The sequence below is a fragment of the Solanum stenotomum genome, chromosome 10 (assembly GCF_019186545.1).
Source record: "Solanum stenotomum isolate F172 chromosome 10, ASM1918654v1, whole genome shotgun sequence".
In the NCBI taxonomy this organism is placed as follows: Eukaryota; Viridiplantae; Streptophyta; class Magnoliopsida; order Solanales; family Solanaceae; genus Solanum; species Solanum stenotomum.
In genome coordinates, this window is record NC_064291.1 from 44175671 (window position 1) to 44197757 (window position 22087).

A 22087-nucleotide genomic window follows, 5' to 3' on the forward strand; every position below is an offset into this window, starting at 1 on the left:
GCTTACTCCCTCTTTTTCTTCATTTTGAAAATAATAATAATATATATCCTTATCGTTCGTTTTTATTTGTTCATAATAAAATTTTACACATTCTATAAGAAATAATAGTAAATGATACTCATATTAGTTAGTGTATATAGTCTTTATATGGACTTGAGTAATGATTTGAAATGAGTGATCTGAAGTACTGGACAAGTAAAAGCGAACTGAGCAAGTATTTTGTAGTGTCAATACATGTTGTAAAGCTATTCTAATGAAATAAAGAGCTTACCAAATTTGTGTTTTGAATTATATATAGGAAATTACTATATATAGAAGAAATGGCAAATAAGGGTTCTATCAATATGGAAATTGGGAGTGATGGTGTGGCTGTTATCACTATGATTAATCCACCTGTTAATGCCTTAACTCTCACAGGTTCTTTCCTTTTTCCTTCTTACTTTCAGTAAAAAAGTTTCTAACATTAAAAGCCCGTTCAGATTGACTTTTGGCTTATGACTTATAAATCAAAATTATAAGTTAGAAATTCTAACTTCTGATTTTTGATTTATTTTTATTATTTTGGTTTTAAAACAAGTGCTTATAAGTACTTATTTTTTTAATTTTATCCAAACGCTCTAAAACTGCTTAATAGCTATTTTGATTTAAAAACATCTAAAATAAGGTAATCCAAACAAAATATTTATCTTTATCTTCTTTCTTTTTTTCAGTGAGAAAGTACATTTTTGCTTATTTGCTTTTTATTTCCTTTGTTTTATCCTTCTGTTAATGTTATTAAGTGTGATTTATGAATAGCAATTGAGGAGTTGAAGAGATTCTATCAAGAGGCTATTGATTGCGATAACGTGAAGGCAATTGTTCTTTCTGGTAAGTTTTGCTCTCACAAAAAAATATACGTTAGTGTATATTTTATGTAAATTATACAATAATATACAAAAAAAAAAAATATGTTTGTTGGCTATTATTTCAATGGACGGCTATACAATGTAGTTTCCAAAAGAAAAAAATAAAAAATCCCATGCTTGAGTAACGATAGAATAGAATAGCATTTACGCTTGCTTCAAAATACTCCCTCTGTTTCAATTCATTTGACTACTCTTTAGTTTCAAGTGACTTTCAACTTTTCACGTGATATGTCTAAGACTGACAAATTAAATGATATTTTGATACATTTGACATATCTTTAATGTTAGATCACAAGTAATATTCAAAAATCTTTTTTACTTTTTTGAATTCTGTGCCAAATCGAAATAAATTGAAATACGAAAATATTAATTATACGTGATGATGGATCATTTTTGGTTTTAGCACATTGAATCAAGTCAACAAATAGGTCATGACCCAACTATTTTAAACTCTGGCAAGTTTTGCCACACAATATTTGTAGTAACTTTTTATTTTCTAATAGTCAAATTTAGTGGTCCCTTAATTAGTGACTACCAGTTTTAAAAAAAGAGAGTCAACTATAGTGCACTTTAACTAATATTTTCACATATGGAATGAAAATTTTCAATAGAGTAATCGTTTTGTTCTCTGATTATCTACAAAATTAGTAAAAAATATCAGATAATTGTTTAAAGTTAATGCCAATAAGCAAAAGTGTCAAACAGATTAGTATTGTAAATCTAATGTTCAAATTTGTTCATCATAGCTTCTATTGTTATGATATTTATGAGCTGCTAATGTCATTGTGCTAGATTAACACTTCCATTTTAATTTGTTTGTCGTCCTCAAATTCGTATGTTTATAGGTGCGAATGGTAGATTTTGTGGAGGTTTGGACATTAGTGTTATGGAGAATGTTCATAAGCATGGTAAATTTTACCTCACTTATTTGATCAACTAATGTACGTACCTAATGTTGGCTAACCAGTTTTTTCCTAATTTTAAAATTCCAGGAGATATATCACTTCTACCTGATGCATCGATTGGTCTAGTGGTTAATAAAATCGAAAGTATGTTCATAATCTAAAGTATAGTTGGTAATTAATATGCAGTAGTAATTTGATTGTGTAACCAAAACTTTGGTGATCATATTTTATATATAGATGGGAATAAGCCTTCTGTTGCTGCAATTCAAGGATTTGCTCTTGGTGGTGGTTTGGAGTTGGCTATGGTTTGTTCACTCTGTTCTACTTTTTTCATTTCATTATAATTCAATGTTTCTCAAAATTTCATTTATTTGTTTATAAATTGTGTAGGGGTGTAGTGCTCGAATTGCCACGCCAAAATGTGATCTTGGTTTACCTGAGCTGAAGCTTGGAGTTATTCCAGGATGTGGAGGTACATTTCTTTTATACTTATATGTTTATGATTTGGTATGCCTCTCTGTTTTAAGTTTGGAAAACTAATTGGACATGTGTTATTAGGCACTCAAAGGCTTCCAAGGCTAGTTGGTACCTCAAAGGCTGTTGATATGTTGATGGTAAGTGTAGGTAGCATACGCTATGTAATCAGTCGTTGTACGTAGTTTAGATGGTAATGTAAAGATTGCTGAAGCTGAAGTTTTGTGTAAATATTGAACAGTCATCGAAGACTATAACTTCTGAAGAAGGGAAGGAGTTGGGTCTTATTGATGCCATTGTCTCTTCAGAGGAGCTCTTGATAGTTGCTCGGTGTTGGGCACTTGACATTGTTGAAGGCCGCCAGCCAAATTGTAATTCTCTTGAAAAGACGGATAAACTTGGACCTAAGGATGAGTCACTTGAGATACTGAAAAGTGCTAGACAACGTTATACAGTGCCTCGTTATAGAGCCTGTCTTGATGTGATCGAAGAAGGCATTGTAGCTGGAGGATATGCTGGTGTTCTTAAGGTGAACAATCTTATGGCATTACGTATGTATTTTGCTTCGATATGTCAATGACTTCATATCTCTCCCCCTAGTCATTCAGTTGGGAAACATTTATTGCTTATAGTTTCTATGGTGATTTCTACGATTTCCTTCCGAGTAACTTTGTTTGCTTCTTCCTTATAATCAATGTGTAACTAATTGCAGGAAGATGAGGTATTTAAAGAGCTAGTGTTGTCAAATACTGCAAAAGGTCTTCTTCATGTATTTCTATCCGAACGTGCAACAACAAAGGTCAGTTCCCGACAGATATTAGGCCATAAATTCATGTTTAATTAAGAATGGACAAAGAAATTGGAACTGTTTCTAGGGCCTACTACAATGTAGTCTAACAAAGTGGTAAATACAATTTACAGGTACCAAGTGTTACTGATATTGGGCTTAAGCCTCGGAGAATAGAAAAAGTTGCAGTTGTTGGTGGTGGATTAATGGGATCTGGCATTGCTACAGCTCTCATTATCAGCAACATTAGTGTTGTACTTAAAGAAATTAACCATGAATATTTATCGAAAGCTTTGAAATCAGTAGAAGGTTAGTATATAACATGTTGAATATCTTTGTATAATGTAATGTTCCGCATGTTGTTCTATTAAGTCAAGTCTGAAATATTGTTATGTTATTTGTGTTGCAGCAAATCTACAAGGCTTTGTAACAAGAGGAAAGCTGAATCAGGATAAGATGAAAAGGACTTTGTCTCTTCTTAAAGGAACTTTAGACTATGAAGACTTGAAAGACGTCGACATGGTTATTGAGGTAATAGTAATACATTCACCACCTCTTCCTCTTAGTTACCATGCTGAATCATTATTTTTATTTTCATATTGGATGTCTTTCGCGTATCCTTGTAGCTAATGCATATTAAACGTATTTCTGATGAAATCTATGTCTCTCTCTTTTAGGCTGTTAACGAGAATGTGTCTCTAAAACAATCAATTTTTGAGGATATTGAGAAAGTTTGTACTTCAGAGTGCATTTTTGCATCAAACACATCTACAATTAGTCTTGATGTGATTGGGAAAAGAACAAGTAGCCAAGATCGCATTTTGGGGATACATTTATTCAGGTGAGGTTCAATTTTATACAGACTTTTTGCCTTCTGAGATTATATACTATTACTGTTTCATGACTTATTCTGTTGCTTAATTATTGTTTTTCATTTTTGTTTCTTTTCATGGATGAAGTCCTGCACATTTGATGCCTCTGGTGGAAATCGTGAGGACGGAAAATACTTCTCCACAAGTAATTGTTGATGTTATAAAATTCACTAAGATTTTGAAGAAAGTCCCCATTGTAGTGAAAAATTGTACTGGTTTTGCTGTCAACCGGAGCTTCTTCCCTTATATGCAAGGACCAGACCTGTTGGCAAATTTAGGCGTTGATATCTTCAGAATTGACCACGTTATCACTGAGTTTGGCATGCGACTTGGTCCTTTTCAGTAAGTTTTTCTCTAGACTGAAAATTGTTCATCTTGACATGAGCATACACAATATATCTGCACCTCTGTGTACTTGCACCAATTTTGTTCATATTAACATTTTAGTATATTATGTTATGCAGGCTTCAGGATCTTACCGGCTATGGTATATTTTTGGCTGGTGTAGAAGAGTTTGTTGCTGCTTATCCAGACCGCGCTTTTCAGTCTCCATTGGTTCAACTAATGGTAGAAAATGGACGGGAAGGTACTGAACAAACACATTTATGTTTTCCACTTAACTCTTGGCTTGAAAACATTTCTCAAATTCAAATTTAAGGAAACAGAATTTTGAAGGAAATGTAAGTTTCAATTTAGGAAGTTAAATGACACCTTTAAAGTGGTCCGGTTTTCTAAATGTTTATGTATTACGTCGTAGGTAAGAAGAATGGTAAAGGATATTACACGTATAATAAAGGAAGCAAGCCAGAAGCTGATCGCCCTGTGCTACAAATCGTTGAGGAGTCTATGAGACTTACCAATATTGCTCCTGCTGGAAAGGTTTGTTACAGCTGATTAAACATTCACGCGTAACAACAAACAATGCTATATTGTTCATGTTCGAGTGATATAAGGCTTAACATGATTTTGTTGTGTGTGATTCTGCAGCCTATATCTGTGACAGATGAAGAAATTCTAGAAATGATATTCTTTCCAGTGGTGAATGAGGCTTGTCGAGTTATTGAGGAAGGAATAGTTGTCCGAGCATCTGATATTGACATTGCATCTGTCCATGGATTCAAATTTCCTTCAGAAACGTAAGTAGAAAGCAGAAATCAGGCCACCTCTATGTAGATAATTCATCGTCTATTCTGTACGTACTAGCTATTGAACATATTGTAATGACTGTATGACTATATTCTATGCAGTGGAGGCGTCATGTTTTGGGCTGATACGATTGGATGTGAGTACATATACTCGAAGCTAAAAGGTTGGTATGAGGCCTATGGTGATTTCTTTAAGCCATCAACATTCTTGGAACAGAGAGCTGCAAAAGGTCTGCCCTTGGTAAGGATATTGTAACCATTCTTGTTCATCTTCATCTATATGTCATAGCTTATTTGTTCAATTCATTGACGTCCTTCGTCCTTCATGATGCATCGTAGGGAGGATCGTGTTGACCTAACTACAGATACTATCATAGAATCAAATGCAGAAGCAGCAGGAACGCGATCATGCATGCTGAATTATTTGCTTGGAAATAAGGAGTGAAATTTGGTTTTCACTGGGATTAGATAGGAGTTTGATTATGTAAAATCAGTTAGTCAATTAGGCTTGATTTCTTTAACTGTTTCGAAATTCTTTTCCCTCAAGTTAGTTGATGGTAGATGTAAAAGAAGCCAAACTGTATGGTTCCAGTGTTGGCTCTATAATGTAATCATCTGAGAAAAGGTGAATGAAGTATCCCAAAGTTTCTCAAAGTTCCTTTTGTTCAAAGTATTCCCTTTTAATGTAGGCTGAACTTTTCCTAATAGACGAGTAGCCGAGCCAGAATTTTCACTAAGGGATTCAAAATCGAAAGAAGTAAACATGAAAACTAGGCGAAGGGAGTTCAACATTTACGTAAAAACATAAAGAGTAATTTTAACCATGTATATCAACTATTCATCCAACCAAAACTAGTATTCCCTGTGTCCCAATTTAGATAGCACACATTCTTTTTTAGTCGATTTCAAAGAGAATGTTATCAATCTATAACTAGAAAAAAACTTAACATTAAATTTTTCCTATTACCCTTAACAAAATAATTTATAACCACACAAATATTTGTTTTGGACCACAATTTAAAAAAAAAGTGTTTCTTTTTTAAACTTTGTAGCTAGTTAAACAGTGTCATGTAAATTGGAATGGTGGGAGCATCCACGTGATGGCAGAAAATCCGAAACTGAAGATGATGGATAAATAGACAGAGTTGAGAAAAAAAGGGAACATCAGAGGCAACTTTCCCCTTGATTAGTTACTATAATGAAAGAATTAAAAGGATATGACTAGAACAGTTAGTGGTGTTAAACTTGAGTAGCGTTTCAATTTTACAAGAGGATCAAGTATCCAACAAGAAAATCATCAATAGTATGAGTGTAGGAAGCACTTTACCCAAATATAGAACTTTCCAATGCGAATTCGAATTTAGTTGGACTCTAATATATATCGAAGTTGTCTTACACTGAATTATGCCAATGTCACCATAAAAAAAAGAACAATTTGGTTTGTAGACATCCATTTTCCTTAAATTCTCAAACTTCTCTGGAGAATTATTCTTCTGTCCAAAAATACACCCCTCGTGGAAAACATAGTCGTCATAATATAAAAAGAAATGGAAGTCCAAATACAAGCAAATAATACAAATTGCAAGCTTTAACAGCTATCCTTCAAGATTTTATTGTACACTGGTGATTATACTTTAAGAAATCTGTCAAACCAGTCACTTGCTTCTTTTACCATCAATGGTGTCATTTGATGACCAATTCCTGGTTGCGCTATAAGCTGAAATTTTATTAGAACAAGCATTTCAGAACCTAAGAAGATTGATCACCCAAAAAAGAAGGTAGTAAATTAAAGGACATGTTCTTCAGCAATGCTAGTTGCAAGAAATAGATATTTACTTCCAAGTTGCAACAGAAAAGTAAAATCCAAGAACTAAAAGACCAGTTGGTATTACGAAAGCCATTATTCTAGAGATTTGATTAACTAATTCGGTTAGATTTTTACAAAGTGACAGTTCTGAGCGGATTGAAGTAAAGAGTATGAAAAGTCCGAAAGAACAAGTTGGAGACAAAGTTATCCCAAATGAAGTGAATGGAAAAGGGAAAAAAATTAAAAGGTCCTCAAAAGTAATTGAAACAGGTCAACCACGAAGGCTTATGGTTTAATGACATCAGTATGAGTCTCCCCACACAACAGTTTCGCACTACTCCTTTTGAGTCTTACCCTTCCACTCCCTAGTTTCATAGAAATAACTTTATAAAAAAAAGGAAATTTAAACATGTTATTTTTAGATTCAAGTACTGAATTGCAGCAGTATCCACTTCATAATCAGTTATTTGTGAGTTCATACCATAATATGTTCATTTGGTTCCTTTAAGGTCCTCAAAACTCATACTTAATGACAGCTAAGTAAGGAAAAAAGTTTCTGTTTCTTTTCACAGAAAAAGCAGGCTGGAGGTAACCTTTGTACCTTGAAATTCTGAGGACAATTAGTCTTTTTACAAGCTCTGAGAGTTCTTGATTCTGGAATTTCCAGGCCACCTAGTGGGCAACGAGGATCATCTCCCCCTACAATATTTGGAAAGTAGACTTATCCTTTAAACAGCAAGAGAAGGAAAAGAGCACATGATGATTGATGGGTAATAAATGTAACGAATTCTTTTGTCATTATTTAAGATATGTAGATTCTTGTACCATTTAAAATCAGTAACGGGCGTGGTGCAATAGTTGGAACTGTGTATGGTGCATCAAATTGAGACGCCAAACCCGGGGCAATCCTATCCCAGACCTGGTGAGATATGCTACTAAGTAAACATCAGATAGTTCCATGAAATACAACATTTGAGAAGCGTGCTATAGATTTTAACAATGTCCGATATTCAACTTATAAAGATAATTGCAAGAAGCATCACAAGCATAACATTTAGGACTATGAACTCAAATCTTTTCTAAATCTAAGATCAATCAGTTCCCATAACTCCTAAGACTGTAACACGAACTTGTACTACTAAAATAGTCATGAATGTTTATAATGCTGTCAGACAGACAATACCTGGAGGAATGAACTTTTCTATTTCAAGTTTTTGATGGAAGTGATTAATTTTACAAGGCTGCAACCACGACATATAGCTCAGGTTTGCTCCAATAAAACTTCCTTTAGCCTACCTAGAATGTAATAATATAAGACCACATACTGCTGCCCCTTCCCCCAAATTTAATCAGTAATGTACATATCCCATCCTACACCTTATTTTAGTGTATCAATATTTAGCTCGGAGTCTGCCGAACCTCGCATCACATGAATGCCTCTTAAATAATCTTGAGAAGGAGCAGGAAAGACCACAGTATTTGAATTTCTCATCATGCATGAATGAAAAAAAAAAATTAAACATGAAAGTTATCAGCCTAACCTTCTGAACCACTTCTTTATCAATTGCACTCTTGTCTAAATCAGCACGTGCTTCTGAAAACAAAATAACTAAAACAGATAAGTAAAGAACCCTATATGCAGCACTAAAGTAGCTGGTAACAAACAAGTGAGTCAGATGTGATGGGGAGCATATAGACAACAGTAAAGTAGCTGATCCAACTAATAAGGTTCTTGAGTTGCGTTCACCTTCAAAGACAGCCTTGATACTGTTAACTCTTGCTTGCCACTTATCATGCTCAATTGCCCATCCAAAACCCTACAACCTCATTTCGATATTCTCATCATAATCTTGTATCAATTAAAATCTATCACTGATCCTATTATACTTAACACGAGGTACCTGAACACCAATTATAGGGACAACCACAGAATAGCGAGTGTCAACAAATGCAGCAAACCAAGCATGCATACCTGCAAGGCAGAAAGTATTTGAATCTGATGTTCTTTCAGATACTGTTATGTAAATTTCCTAATTCACTTGTCAAACCTCCAAGAGACTCGCCAGTGATTCCTATCTTTGATGGGTCAACATCTTCCCTCTCAGTAAGATAATCTGCCAGTTTTATCAAGTCCCAAACCTTCAAAGCTCAGCAAAAGATATGCTCAGAGCCTCATATATCAACTATTAATCATGGCAGTTCGAGAATAACAACAAAATTTCACCAAGCTTCTCAAATGGTAGAATTAGGTTAGTTTTTTTAATTATTACCGTATCAAATATGAATGGCATTGTATCTCCATTTTTCCATGATGACACTAGGGACTGTACTACAGAAAAGAAGATGTTAGCAAGATCAAGTCAACCATGTATAGTAGTATTCAAGCATAATTGATTGGATCACCATTACTTATTCTCATTATAAAAACCACTCATAAAAGAGTATTCTTATTGTGAAGCCAATTGTGAGAGAAAGTATTTCCCGTGTTTAGCTTACTCCCAGTTGTCTATATTCAGGCCTTTCATGGGCTAGAGTTCAAACAGAAACTCCATCATCAAACAACCAAAAGCCAGTGGTATCATCTATTCACAATATCCATAACATCATTTAAAACCACATATCCCAAATTTTGGATAGCCCACTGTTGCATAAGCATCTGGAGAGGAAAGTTCTTTTCTATATCAGCTAATTGAATATACACATAAGCAAAAGGCAAAATACTAACATCTCGATAGGTTGTGATGCTGGTCGCACGTTCTCCATGGTATCGAGAATCAATTGCAACAGCAATATATCCCCTTGAAGCATATCCCTAAAAGAAAAAATTATCCTTGATACTCCATTGTAGTGAGAACTCAAGAATATTGAAGAAAACAACAGATGTCACCTCAAGCAATGGCCTCAACCACTCTTTGCATTTGTTCGTGCTATGCAGGAAAACAATAGTAGGCCTCCTTTTCTTTTCACTTTCTTTCATGCTCAATACCAGTACAGGCAAGAGCCCTTGCCCTCCTTCCTGCAAACAGTAAGAGAGTTACAGCTACCTAATTTAGTCATATCTCAAATAGACTATTACAAAAGTAACCACATCTCAGAAGTCAGAAGATCATCATCTAAATGCTTATTCAACTACTCAGGAGGTACATCGTTTAATAAACGGAATTTGGTTACACACTAATAAGTAGATTAATCGACGAAATATACTTCTAAAATCATATCACCTCAGTAGTCAGGTAGAAATTTTCCTCTTGAAGCAGTTCCTTAAAATTGGGTATATCTTCCTTTGGGCATGATGCCATTGCCTGTATTTTCAGATAAAAATGTTAAAATAAAGTCTCCGGAGTATAGAATTGGCAGTACAAAGAAATTATAGTAGTTTTGTACCTCACTGAAGGTTGGCTTTGGAGATTCCTGAAAGAAAGGATCCTTCACAGGTTTTCCCGGTATTACAGATAGTGGAACTGGAAAGAATTAGACCAAGCAAATACAAGCTTGTTAATTTAACATCCAAAATATAAGTAGGCAACAGGGAGGAACTAGACCAGACAATAAAACTTCTTAATTACCACCCAAGAGATAAAGAAATAAAAAGACACAACTTTGACAGTAATTCATTGAATCTACCAAGAGATAGAACTGATGATCTCAAGATGCACTCTTGCTACCAGAAAGGGCGACTACAGAACCGTTATTGTACAAGAGTTCAGCTTCATTATTCCTGCTAAGTAAACTACTAATGTCATCCTCCCATCTCTTCTCATCCTTGACAGTCATTTCTACTTCCTCTATCCTCTCATTCCACGAAACAAGATTAGAACAAAACTCTCCACCACTCATAATTTCTGTCTCCAATGAACCCAAGATTAATTATCTTATAGAATTGCAACCATCTAATCAGATTTGCATCATTCAGCTGCTACACTTTTCTGTTCCATTCTAGTCTTCCCTTTCTAAATAATCCCTTCTATCAATTATTCCCCAGTTCAGTTCCAAAATCAGACCCCTCCCCCACACACAGAAAAAAAAAATAAAAAATTAATGAACACTGGAAGTTGCCACCCACACCCAAACCCAGAAAAATGGGTGGAAATGGTAAATTCGTACAGCAATCATACTAAGAACGAACAAAATGCGGAAAGAAAAAAAGGCAACTAATTTTGACAGGTTATTGCAGAAAAAAGGGAAAATACAAATGCTTGAATCGATTGACAATGACAGCACTAAATTGACTAAGAACTATGATTCAAAAAGTTAAAAGCTTGACAGTCATTATAGCAGTAAAGTTCAAATGCAATTTATCCCCAAAACTTCAATCGATTCGTAGACCAGATCATTACAAAAAAAAAGAAGAGACCTTCAGAAGGACGACGGCTACGAAGGACTTGGAGGAACTGAGATCGGAGCCCGGCAGCAGCGTCGTCTGTCTCCACCGTCGCCATGGATCCCGATCAGTTGAGCTGAAAAACAAGTCAAGATTTTGGACTAATAAATAGAGTAATTACTTGCTTTTATTTTTTTAATTTGCATACATGTACTGCAAGCGAAGAACAAAATTGGAACTTTCCAACAAAATGCATCTGTCCGAATCTTACTGTAATATGATTATTACAATTATTAAAATTATTATATGTTGAAGCTATATGTCAAAGTTGGTTAGATTATTTTGGAAGACGCAGTAGGTTAGAGTTCGGCATCAAAATAGATATTTTTTGGAACTCTAACTATTAAAAGGATTTTATAAAAACACATATCAAAATGGACCGTTTGCTCATTTACGAGGAAATTATAACTATTATTTTTAACATTGTCATCCCCGTTAACTTCAAATCTATCCAAAATAATATTATACAAACTTAGATCATCCATAAATGGATGAACTACAATTCTTTTTATTAGCTTGTCATGTGAATATATATATAAAATAATGACTTTTTTCAATGATAAAAGTATTAATACTTGAAAACTTTTTTCATAAAATAAATTTTACTATATATTTGATGTCGACGAGGACAACTATTCCTCTTTAGGTATGTTCAATAATAACTATGTTTATTATATTTAGATCTACAAACATCACTGCTAAGTACTAGTTTAACTATATAAATTACAATCACGAGTGTCAATTTTTATTTTTTTAAAATATAAAAAATTTATTAATAATAATCATAAAAAAATCTCAATAGGAATAAGTACAATTAAGGAAGGCCAGACCTTACCTTACCAATCCTAATGAGGTACCTAACCTCTACTAATTAATAACCATGTAGAAAATACGAGCTAGAGAGAACTAGATATTCTATGATCATCACAAAGTTTATAATACACACTATGATGATATTACAAGTGAGAATTCTCAAGTGATGAAAAATCATAAAGGCCAAGGAGAAAGTTGAGTTATCAACCTCAAACTTCCTTTTACAAATGTATGAACTAAACAAGATAGATTGACCTTCTAAAGGAACCTGAAATATGTTTCTCTTGTCTTCTTCTTCAAATCTGTCCAATAACAATTGATGGTGCATCACTTCTTGGCTTTATTGAATCGTGTTGAAGTTGTTGATATTGTCATATGATTTTGCTTTGCGAGTCCCATCGATAGTTGCCTTGGAATAAATTCCTCAGTCACTTTACCATCCCAACTATGCTTTAATTCTTTCATGCTTCGTTTTGTTGTTGCGTTGTTGCCTAGGAGAAATATTTGCATTCCTAGCTGCAATTGCAAAACAACAATCCAGCATTTCCTCTTCCTCACCCTGATGAGAGATGTCCTCATCATCTAGGTTAGCAAACTTATTTGGGGACAAAGTACTACTACCACAAACTTAAAGTTGTTTGTTAATGTTAATCGGTGCAAGTGAAGCCAATTTTTCAATATTAGAACTCACCAAACGATCACTTAAGATTGCAGCAACATTTGTTGATGGTGACGAACCTTGCGAGGGAGTTACTAACTTGGCACTACTAGGCACAAAAGCATGAGCTGTTGGGCTCAATTTCTTTTGCATAGGAGGAGAAGTGACTTGTTCCTCCTCTTCATCTGCTATATCTATCCATCTCAGAGTACTTGTCGCACCTTATTTTTCCTTAGAAATAACTAATTCATTTATAGAGTTAACTTGAGATGAATTGATCTCATGCACAAAATTATTCGTAAGAGCATCAAAAGTGTTAAAACACATGACCTCGTGTGGAACAATTTCTTGAGCACCTGAATTCGTAGTTTGATTATCTACAACTTGTTGCACTGTGTTACTAATAGGTGAACCAATTGCAATACTTGAAGATTTTTTCTTCGTAACCACAGCCCATTTAGATTCATGTATCAGTTCCACCCTCCCACCTGTACTATTGGCATTCATCAAGGCAATTGAATTAGTTTCAACATCACTTTCAAAATTTTGATTAGCATTGTCGACCTGCGCGTCATGTTGTCAACCAAGCATTCAATAGTTTCAACACCCCGAACATCATGTTGCGGTCCATCTGCCACTACCTTTGCATTCACGGGATCTAATGCCAAATCAACGATTGTGTTAGTTGCCAATGGATGTCCTGATTTCCCAATAAGCACTACATCACCTCTGGTTACATTTAGTTGATGCCCATCATCTATTGTCGACGCCACGATTGTAGCTGGATTGTTTTGGCCCTCATCATCAGTGTGAACTAAAGTAGGATTTGTAGTCAAAGAAAGTTGATTTTCATTCAATTTTTTCTTCAATGTTTCAATAGCTCCAACTTTATTCCCTGATGAATGAATATCGTCAACACTCTTAGAATCAATATGCAAAAAAACAGTTTTTCCACCTTCGTTATTAATGCTTATTTCTCTGGTATTTTTAATGCCAAGTCTCGCACCAGTAACACTTTTGTTTTCAACAGTGTTGCTATTTGATTGCTGCCCAAAATCAACTTGCGACTCTATGACCAAAGTATTTCTAATGGTTAAACTTTGATCCCCTGAAGCTGATTCGTGCACAACTGTTTTGCCTAAGAGTTGCCCAAAATTTTCTTTATTTTGGCACTCCAAATCTAGTGCCACAACTACTTGATCATGGACACCACTTTTATCAACCACAAGGAATTTATTTTCAGCTCTCTTTTCATCTAATATTTCTCGAGCATCACCTTGATATTTTTCTATCTCAAAGCCTACTTGCGATGCTTCATAGTCTCTTCTTTTTGAAAAATTTTACTTTATTTATATTAAATTTTCGTTAGATCTAAGAGCATCATTATATATGAAAAATAACAAAGATATCACATTTTAAAAAAATATATATTGGGATTTGTTCAATTAGGAATGAGCTCTGGAAAAAAAAATTAGTTCATGAACTAAGGCACATATTTTGTTATAAATTTTTTTAGGGTTCTTTCGTGATGAGGCGAACTCCAATCTTTTTAAACAAAAAGATGTTGCAGTTCGTTCAATTCCACGCAAACTCTAATATATTTTTTTTTTAAAAAAATTGAACCAACTAAGACAAGTTAGAACTTTTACGTATCGATCTTTTTTTATGAAAAACACATAGGGTTCGTCCATAATTGGGCAAATTGTAATTTATTTATTTTAAAAAAAAAGGATTTGTCGAACTTTGAACCCTATTCCTCATGGGATCGATCCTAACCTTTGTTAGGTTCTTTATTTGGTCAACAATCGCTTTATACTTCTTTTAGAGGTGTAATTTGAGCGTATTAGTATATAATTGATATTGGTTGGTTCGGGTATCACGCCTGATTTATGTTGATTATTTTGTTAGGGGGGATAAGGGTTTGAAAAATACCTCAACTTTGGTCGAATTTGTTGTTGCACTACTAAACTTTTATGAGGACCTATTACCTCCCTAGACTATTTAATATCGTATTTTTTACCCCCTGAACTATTTAATAGTGTATTTTAAAGGTATATATGTGTCCACGTGGACACATTACTATTTATAATTTTGTATTATTTTTTATGTCCACGTGGGCAAATATATATGTTTAAAATACGGTATTAAATAGCTAGGGAGGTAATAGGTCCTCATGAAAGTTTAGTATCGCAACAACAAATTCGATCAAAGTTGAGGTATTTTTCACTCTTATTCCTTTGTTAGGTGATTGTACGAGTGAACCAGATTTATTTATTTGTGACAATGTTGGACATATTTTGTTGTGGTTGTTATGTATGTCATGGTGATGAGTTACTTGTTCGTATTTCATATATCTGCAGTTGGTCGATGATCCTATTAGTACATTATTTTTTTGAGTATTGATATTGTACTTTTTTTTTTAAGTACATGATATATTTCAATTGTTGTTGTGTGACCTTAGTTGTGATTTCCATGTTTTCTGAATCTAAAGTTGATTTGCTTTTTTCGGGCTGCCATAGATCATATTTTTTCTCTAATCCATTGTTCGGACTTAGATTTTTCATGTTTTGGGATCATCCCTATATTCTAGGCTATGTTAGATGTTTTGATACACGACTTTCAGATTCTAGAAAAATTATTTCCGCACGTTTTCCATCAACACTTGTGAATATTTACTTTAATTAATGAGACTACTATTTTAATTGTTTGTTAAGTGTTGGCTGGAATAATTGATTCTCGTACAAAAATTTAGAGTGAGACCTCTCACAACCGTTTAGATCGTGACAAGTATATATATATTATAAATTAAACCCCTCTTATTTTATAAAAAAATGTATATAAATCTTGGAAAGATATTATTAGAAAAAAATTGAACAAGTTTCTATAATACTATAATATAATTAAAGGAGAAATCATAAATTACACAAATATTGGATTCTTATTATCCTAAATAATTTATTGTTATTATTATTCCTTATTTTCAAGAGTACCCCACTTATATTTTTTTACTATTCTTTTTAGCAAATCAGTAATTATTTTTTTCCTTTTCTAGTTTATTGATTTTCATTTACCTTCCGATTATGTAAAATATTAGGGTTATTTTTTTCATAATATTTACTTTTTCTTTTTCATTTTGTTTACAACGGCCGCATATATTTAGGAGTTTTATTCCTTATTTTCTTATTAAAAAATAACTTTTCACGTGTCACATACCACTATACTTTTGTTTGACTAGGGTTTTGGCAAGTTAGTGAGTGACGTGGCCTCTCTTGATTGGATGAGGATTGTTTTGGTCAAATTCATGAAAATTTTGTAAAGAAATAAATGCACGCAATTTTATATATAAAATTACAAAAGATTTAATGTCTTAACACTTCAGTTTTTCTCTATAAATATCTTCTTTGTGCCTTTTAATTTCATATTATATTTATCCTTAAAAGTATTTCTGTCTCTCTAGAGGTTGATTTTTTTTTCTTAAACATTAGGGTTTTCTCTTTAATCCAAGATCCCTTTTTGGGTGTTTTTAGTTCTTTGCTTTGGGTTAAGAAGTGGTTGTTCTAATCTGAGATTTCGATTTAGGTGAAAGGTATGATTTTTTTCTCTTCATCTCTGATTGTTTTTTTTTTTTTTTTGTGTTTGATTTGCTTTTTGTTTTTGTTGGTTTCTTTACAAGCTGATTTATTTTGTTCATGACTTTTCTTGAAATGAAGTATTTTTGTGATGTCATTTTAGGTGCTATCTGCCTGGGTTTTGTTTTGCTTATAATTTTACTGTGGTTCTAGTTAAATTTTTTATTTGTGGAATTATCCTGTGAATTTATCGAAATCATCGGAGCCATGGAAAATCCTAATTTGACTTTTGATTATATTTGATATGAATTTAGTGGTGTGTGATTTAGTTATAATATTTTTTATGTGAATTTTAATTTTTTTTGTAAAGCTTTGTCATTTTACCCTTTTAGTTAAGTTAATTTGCTTTAAAAACACTTAATTATCTTGAAAATAATTATCATATGTCTTTTTTTTTTTTTTTTGGTTAATGGATTATTTTTGGTAAACTTCTTTTTTAGGTTTTGTTATACTTATGATTTTTGTTCAAGCTTTGATTTTGTGTTTTTTTACCTTTTCAATTTTAATGAATTTACTTAGAAAGCTCTAAAGTAGCTTGAAATTAATTGGCATATGTTTATATTGTTCATTTTAAAGGTTCATTGATCTTGTTCAGGCATTTGTCTGATTGTAACGCTTGTTGATTGAATGATAAGAAAAGCTTTAATTTGAGAATTAAGATTCATTAAAGACTTTCAAACTCAATTCACTAAAATGAAATGTGTACTAATCATATCATTACTATTGCATTAAATGTATTAGATTTGTATCATATAATTTTGAATTTAGAGAAGCTTAAAATTAAACACATGCTAATCTATATATATATATCATTAATGATATGTTTGAATTATGATACAAACAAACATTTATTGTACATATTAAAGTATGATTATAATTGGATTTTATGTATTTGTTTTTGAGTTAGATGGAGACATCAAGTGAAGGAGATACTCATGATGCAAGTTATTCGAAATCACCTATTGATCTTAATCTTCCATTGCCAGTACAAATGAATGGTGGGGATTGTCAGCATCTTTCGATACGGTTAGTTTCTTTTGTTATTTTTTGTACACTAAATTAGTTTTTTTTTTCCTTTTTGTTCGGTTAATTAAGTCATCTAAAATCTTTCTTTATGACATAATACTCTTTTCATGATATTAGTGAACACATTATCATCTTCCTTTTTCCCTACATTGATATTCATGTCTAGCTAATAAATGAAGAATTATTTTGTGAAAAAAGATCCAATTATCTCTTCTCTATTAGAGGATTGATTTCTCATATAATTACTTAACTATACTTATAATTACTACTTCAGAAAATCATCTTTCTTTCTCTTTTTTCAATAAAAAGTGACTTATTTTGGAGAAATAACTAACAGTTGAGTGGTCACTTGAGAAATCAACTCCTTTTTAGATTGAAAAGGAAATAAATCAATATATTTATTGGTCAATTTCTTTGCAATACAATCAATAAGTTGCTGAGATGTAAAAGAAAGACATTATATATAATCTATTCACCTTTTGAATTAAGCAGTAACCCCTCAAAGCAACTTCCTACCGAAGAAGTTTCAGAACATACGTGGTGTTGGTATGCTGATTACACTCATAAGATTGGAGTTGATGGAAGTGTAGGAGACAAAATTGGACCACCTTCTCTTAGATTGAGAAAGGAAACTGATCAAACATCAAAAGGAGGTGATGCAAATTTAAGAAAACATAGTAGGTGGGATTTGCAGGAAGATATCACAAATGTTGCAAAGTGTCGTAAAACTCAAAAAGTGCGGTTGATGACCGAATTGTTGAGTGGAAAATTCAATTTGGGGAGAAGTTCTATGAATGCTAAACTAATTTCAGCGAATAATATGTCCATGGAGCTAAATAGAGTTGCACCACCTATGGATAAGGGTATGAGGATGGCGGTTTCTCAGTCAGAAAATGAGTTATATCAAGAGAAGTTACGTCAAACTCTAAAAAGCTTCACAAATGCTCAAAAACATGCTAAAAATGACCCAACTCAAAGAAAGAACATTCCATATTGGCCGACTATACTGAAGGACAATAAAAGTTGTGAGCCTCTTAAGGTGAATGGGGTTGGATCAAGTGAATCTTTACAGAAAGAAGTAATTTCGTCTGGAAGACAATCAAATTTGGTTCAATTAGATCAATCCAGGAGAAATAGTTTCATCAACCTCAACCCAATCATTGACCTGAGCCATAGCTCAATACTACAAAGAAATCAAAGATCTTCAAAGGTCACAGAAAAAAGAGCATCAACTTATATGCCACCAACAAGTAATATGAGGATGTTCAGATATTGGAAGGAAGTAAATTATCCCCAAACCCAAAATGGAGTATTTCCATGGAGAACTTCAGGATCAACCAATTTTAATCCATCTTATGCTAATGATGGATTGCTCAGAAGTAATACTGCAACAACACAAGTTAAGGATCGAACAACCAAACTTCCAAATTCAGTGCAAGTTTCTTCTCCTGTCTCCACTAGATGGGGGTCGCACAATATTGAAATATCAAGTCCAATAAAATTTTCTATTGCGCAAAACACAGCTTTTCAACCTTACAATCTACATGAAAATCATAAATTTGGAAAAGTTGTTATTAGCTCAGTTCAAAAAGGAAAGACTATAAGTGACCTTAAAAGTACGAATTCAATGAGAGCTGAGGACAAGAGCATCAAAGGTATGAGGTCTTTGAATCCTTTTTCCAATGAGGGCATGTTAGCAATACAATTGTCTAGATATCAAGAAAGACATTTGACCCCTTACAACATCCACCCACCGTTTCTCTTGCATGAAAATCCATGTATCTACAATGGATCATTATTGCCTCATCATCAATTGAAGGAGTCCTCTGGTATTTATATGAGTGATTTTCCTGAAATTCAAAGCTCCCGACAACATGTTTCTTGCATTAAGGGTAAACTTGAATTTTCCACATTTTCATATAATTTGTGCATTTACTATTGGCTCAATCAAATAAAAGACGATTGATTTTACAGATCAAAGTGTATCTCTTGGACTCCAACAGAAGAAAAGAAAGGCTCATGCACTTGAAAAACTTGGAAGAAGAAAATTGCAGCAGTCTACATCTTCAAGTGGCATTCTACACATTGCTAGAAATTCTGGTTCAAAAATTGATATGATGCAAGATGATAATATTTCCAAAACATTAGACATGAGGAGCTATTATACCCCTACAACTGTATTGCCTGTCATTAAAATTTCTAAAGAGAATCCTCCTTGTCTTTTTAATCAAAATCCTGTTGATATTGCGGATGCTGATGATGAAAGGTACTTCAGAACTATTGAGGATCAAAGAATTCGGGACAAGAGTTCTTTGCGGGAAAACTGGAGTTGAAGTAAAGTCGGATGGATGGTAGATGCAAAGGAGAAAGGAAAGGCAAGGAAGAATGCTAGTTGTTCGTTTGAAATATTAATTCTTCTAGGGATATAATAGTTGTTAATTCAACTACTGTCACCAAAACATATATCTTTGTTCGTTTCGAACTTAATCTTATACAAACGGTTTAATGAGACAAATCAACTTTGATGTTCATCTTTTGTTTTTCTGGTATATGCATAATGTATTGATTCTTTTCTGTTAGAAATGTTTTAGGTGACTCTTTAAACTTCTTCGGTTAGTGAAAAACACTTCTTGAATTTTGTCGGCTATTATTTTAGTGCATGCTACTATTTTAGTGCAAAGTGTCATGTCCCGTCACTTTACTTCTCAAATTCGGCATCGAAATAGGGAGAAGAATCTAGAGTTACAGAGAGACTTATGGAGAGCTCTAGAACCCCTTGGATATTTTAAGAAGACTTTGGAATTTCCTAGAAATTGTAGAGAATTCTAGAATGTGGACTAAAGTGTAATATTGTAGGAACTTGTAAAGTAATTATTATTTACACTTAGGCCCTTAGAGAATAGTAAAAATAGATGGCCTCCCATTTGCAAAATCATCAAACAAAGTGTAAGCAATCTTTCACAAAGCAATACAAAACCTTCTTTCAAAGTTCTCAGATCAATCCAAGAGAAATAGTTTCACCAACCTCAACCCAATCATTGACCTGAATTATAGCTCAATACTACAAAGAAATCAACGACCTTTAAAGGTTACCGAAAAAAGAGCATCAACTTATAAATTTGCATGAAAGGAATTATCCCCAAACCCAAAATGGAGTATTTCCATGGAGATGGTTACAGAAAAAAGAGCATCAACTTATATACCACCAACATGTAATATGAGGATGCTCATAAAAAGAATTATCCCCAAACCCAAAATGGAGTAATTACATGGAAAAATTCAGGATCAATCAATTTTAATCCATCTTATGCTAATGATGGATTGCTCAGAAGTAATACTGCAACAACACAAGTTAAGGATCGAACAATCAAACTTTCAAATTCAGTGCAAATTTCTTCTCCTGTCCCCACGGGGTCGCACAATGTTGAAATATCAAGTCCTGTAAAAATTTCTATTGCGAAGAACACATCTTTTCAACCTTACAATCTACATGAAAATCATAAATTTGGAAAAGTTGTTATTAGGTCAGTTCAAAAAGGAAAGACTATAAGTGACCTTAAAAGTACGAATTCAATGAGAGTTGAGGACAAGAGCATCTAAGGTATGATGTCTTTGAATCCTTTTTTCAATGAGGGCATGTTAGCAACACAATTGTCTAGATATCAAGAAAGACCTTTTACCCTTACAACATTCCCCCACTGTATGAAAATTCATGTATCTACAATGGATCATTCTTGCCTCATCATCAATTGTAGGAGTCATCTGGTATTTATATTAGTGATTTTCTAGAAATTCAAAGCTCCCGACTACATGTTTCTTGCTTTAAGGGTAAACTTGAATTTTCCACATTTTCATATCATTTGTGCATTTACTATTGTCTCACACAAATAAAAGATGGTTGATTTTACAGATCAAAGTGTATCTCTTGGAACCCAACAGAAGAAAATAAAGGTTGATGCACTTGAAAAACTTGGAAGAAGAAAATTGCAGCAGTGTTTACATCTTCAAGTGGCATTCTACACACTACTAGAAATTCGTTTATGCACTTGAAAAACTTGGAAGAAGAAAATTGCAGCAGTCTACATCTTCAAGTGGCATTCTACATACTACTAAAGATTTTGGTTCAAAAATTGATATGATGCAGGATGATAATATTTCCAAAACATTAGTTATGGGGAGCTATTATACTTCTGCAACTATATTGCATGTCATTAGAATTTCTAAAGAGAATCCTCCTTGTCTTTTTAATCAAAATTTTGTTGATATTGCGGATGCTGATGATGAAAGGTACTTCAGATCTATTGAGGATCAAAGAATTCGGGACAAGAGTTCTTTGTGGGAAAATTGGAGTTGAAGTAAAGTCGGATGGATGGTAGAGGCAAGGGAGAAAGGAAAGGCAGGGGAGAATGCCAGTTGTTCGTTTGAAATATTAATTCTTCTAGGGATATAATAGTTGTTAATTCAACTACTGTCACCAAAACATATATCTTTGTTTGTTTCAAACTTAATCTTATACAGACGGTTTAATGAGACAAATCAACTTTGATGTTCATCTTTTGTTTTTTTGTATTTGTATAATGTATTGATTATTTTCTGTTAGAAATGTTTTAGGAGACTCTTTAAACTTCTTCGGTTAGTGAAAAACACTTGTTGAATTTTGCCGGCTACTATTTTAGTGCAAAGTG

The 22087-nt window shown here is 33.3% G+C and overlaps 3 protein-coding genes and 1 pseudogene across 3 annotated transcripts; 3 read left to right on the forward strand and 1 right to left on the reverse strand.

Annotated features, from left to right (window-relative positions):
* Window positions 1–300: 300 nt before the first annotated feature.
* LOC125841791 (peroxisomal fatty acid beta-oxidation multifunctional protein AIM1-like) lies at window positions 301–5736 on the forward strand. Its single transcript, XM_049520957.1, has 18 exons — window positions 301–417; window positions 796–867; window positions 1751–1813; window positions 1898–1954; window positions 2048–2115; window positions 2201–2282; window positions 2369–2424; window positions 2526–2813; window positions 2997–3083; window positions 3206–3380; window positions 3481–3602; window positions 3749–3912; window positions 4031–4285; window positions 4408–4529; window positions 4701–4822; window positions 4931–5079; window positions 5191–5329; window positions 5428–5736. Exons 1-18 carry the CDS (start codon window positions 321–323, stop codon window positions 5440–5442), a joined length of 2133 nt encoding a protein of 710 aa, XP_049376914.1. The 5' UTR covers window positions 301–320; the 3' UTR covers window positions 5443–5736.
* An 864-nt stretch (window positions 5737–6600) lies between these two features.
* Window positions 6601–11443, reverse strand: LOC125842379 (uncharacterized). The gene is made up of 14 exons (XM_049521663.1): window positions 11425–11443; window positions 11250–11352; window positions 10280–10356; window positions 10117–10197; window positions 9783–9911; window positions 9621–9707; window positions 9166–9219; window positions 8944–9034; window positions 8797–8867; window positions 8643–8712; window positions 8437–8489; window positions 7721–7814; window positions 7497–7594; window positions 6601–6805 (listed from the first exon to the last, which is right to left on the reverse strand). The coding sequence occupies exons 2-14, from the start codon at window positions 11332–11334 to the stop codon at window positions 6716–6718; spliced, it is 1080 nt and encodes a 359-aa protein (XP_049377620.1). The 5' UTR covers window positions 11335–11352; window positions 11425–11443; the 3' UTR covers window positions 6601–6715.
* A 5840-nt stretch (window positions 11444–17283) lies between these two features.
* LOC125843025 (uncharacterized) lies at window positions 17284–19926 on the forward strand. The gene is made up of 3 exons (XM_049522275.1): window positions 17284–17402; window positions 17895–19294; window positions 19377–19926. Exons 1-3 carry the CDS (start codon window positions 17284–17286, stop codon window positions 19733–19735), a joined length of 1878 nt encoding a protein of 625 aa, XP_049378232.1. The 3' UTR covers window positions 19736–19926.
* Window positions 19751–21756, forward strand: LOC125843026 (uncharacterized; annotated as a pseudogene).
* Window positions 21757–22087: the final 331 nt, after the last annotated feature.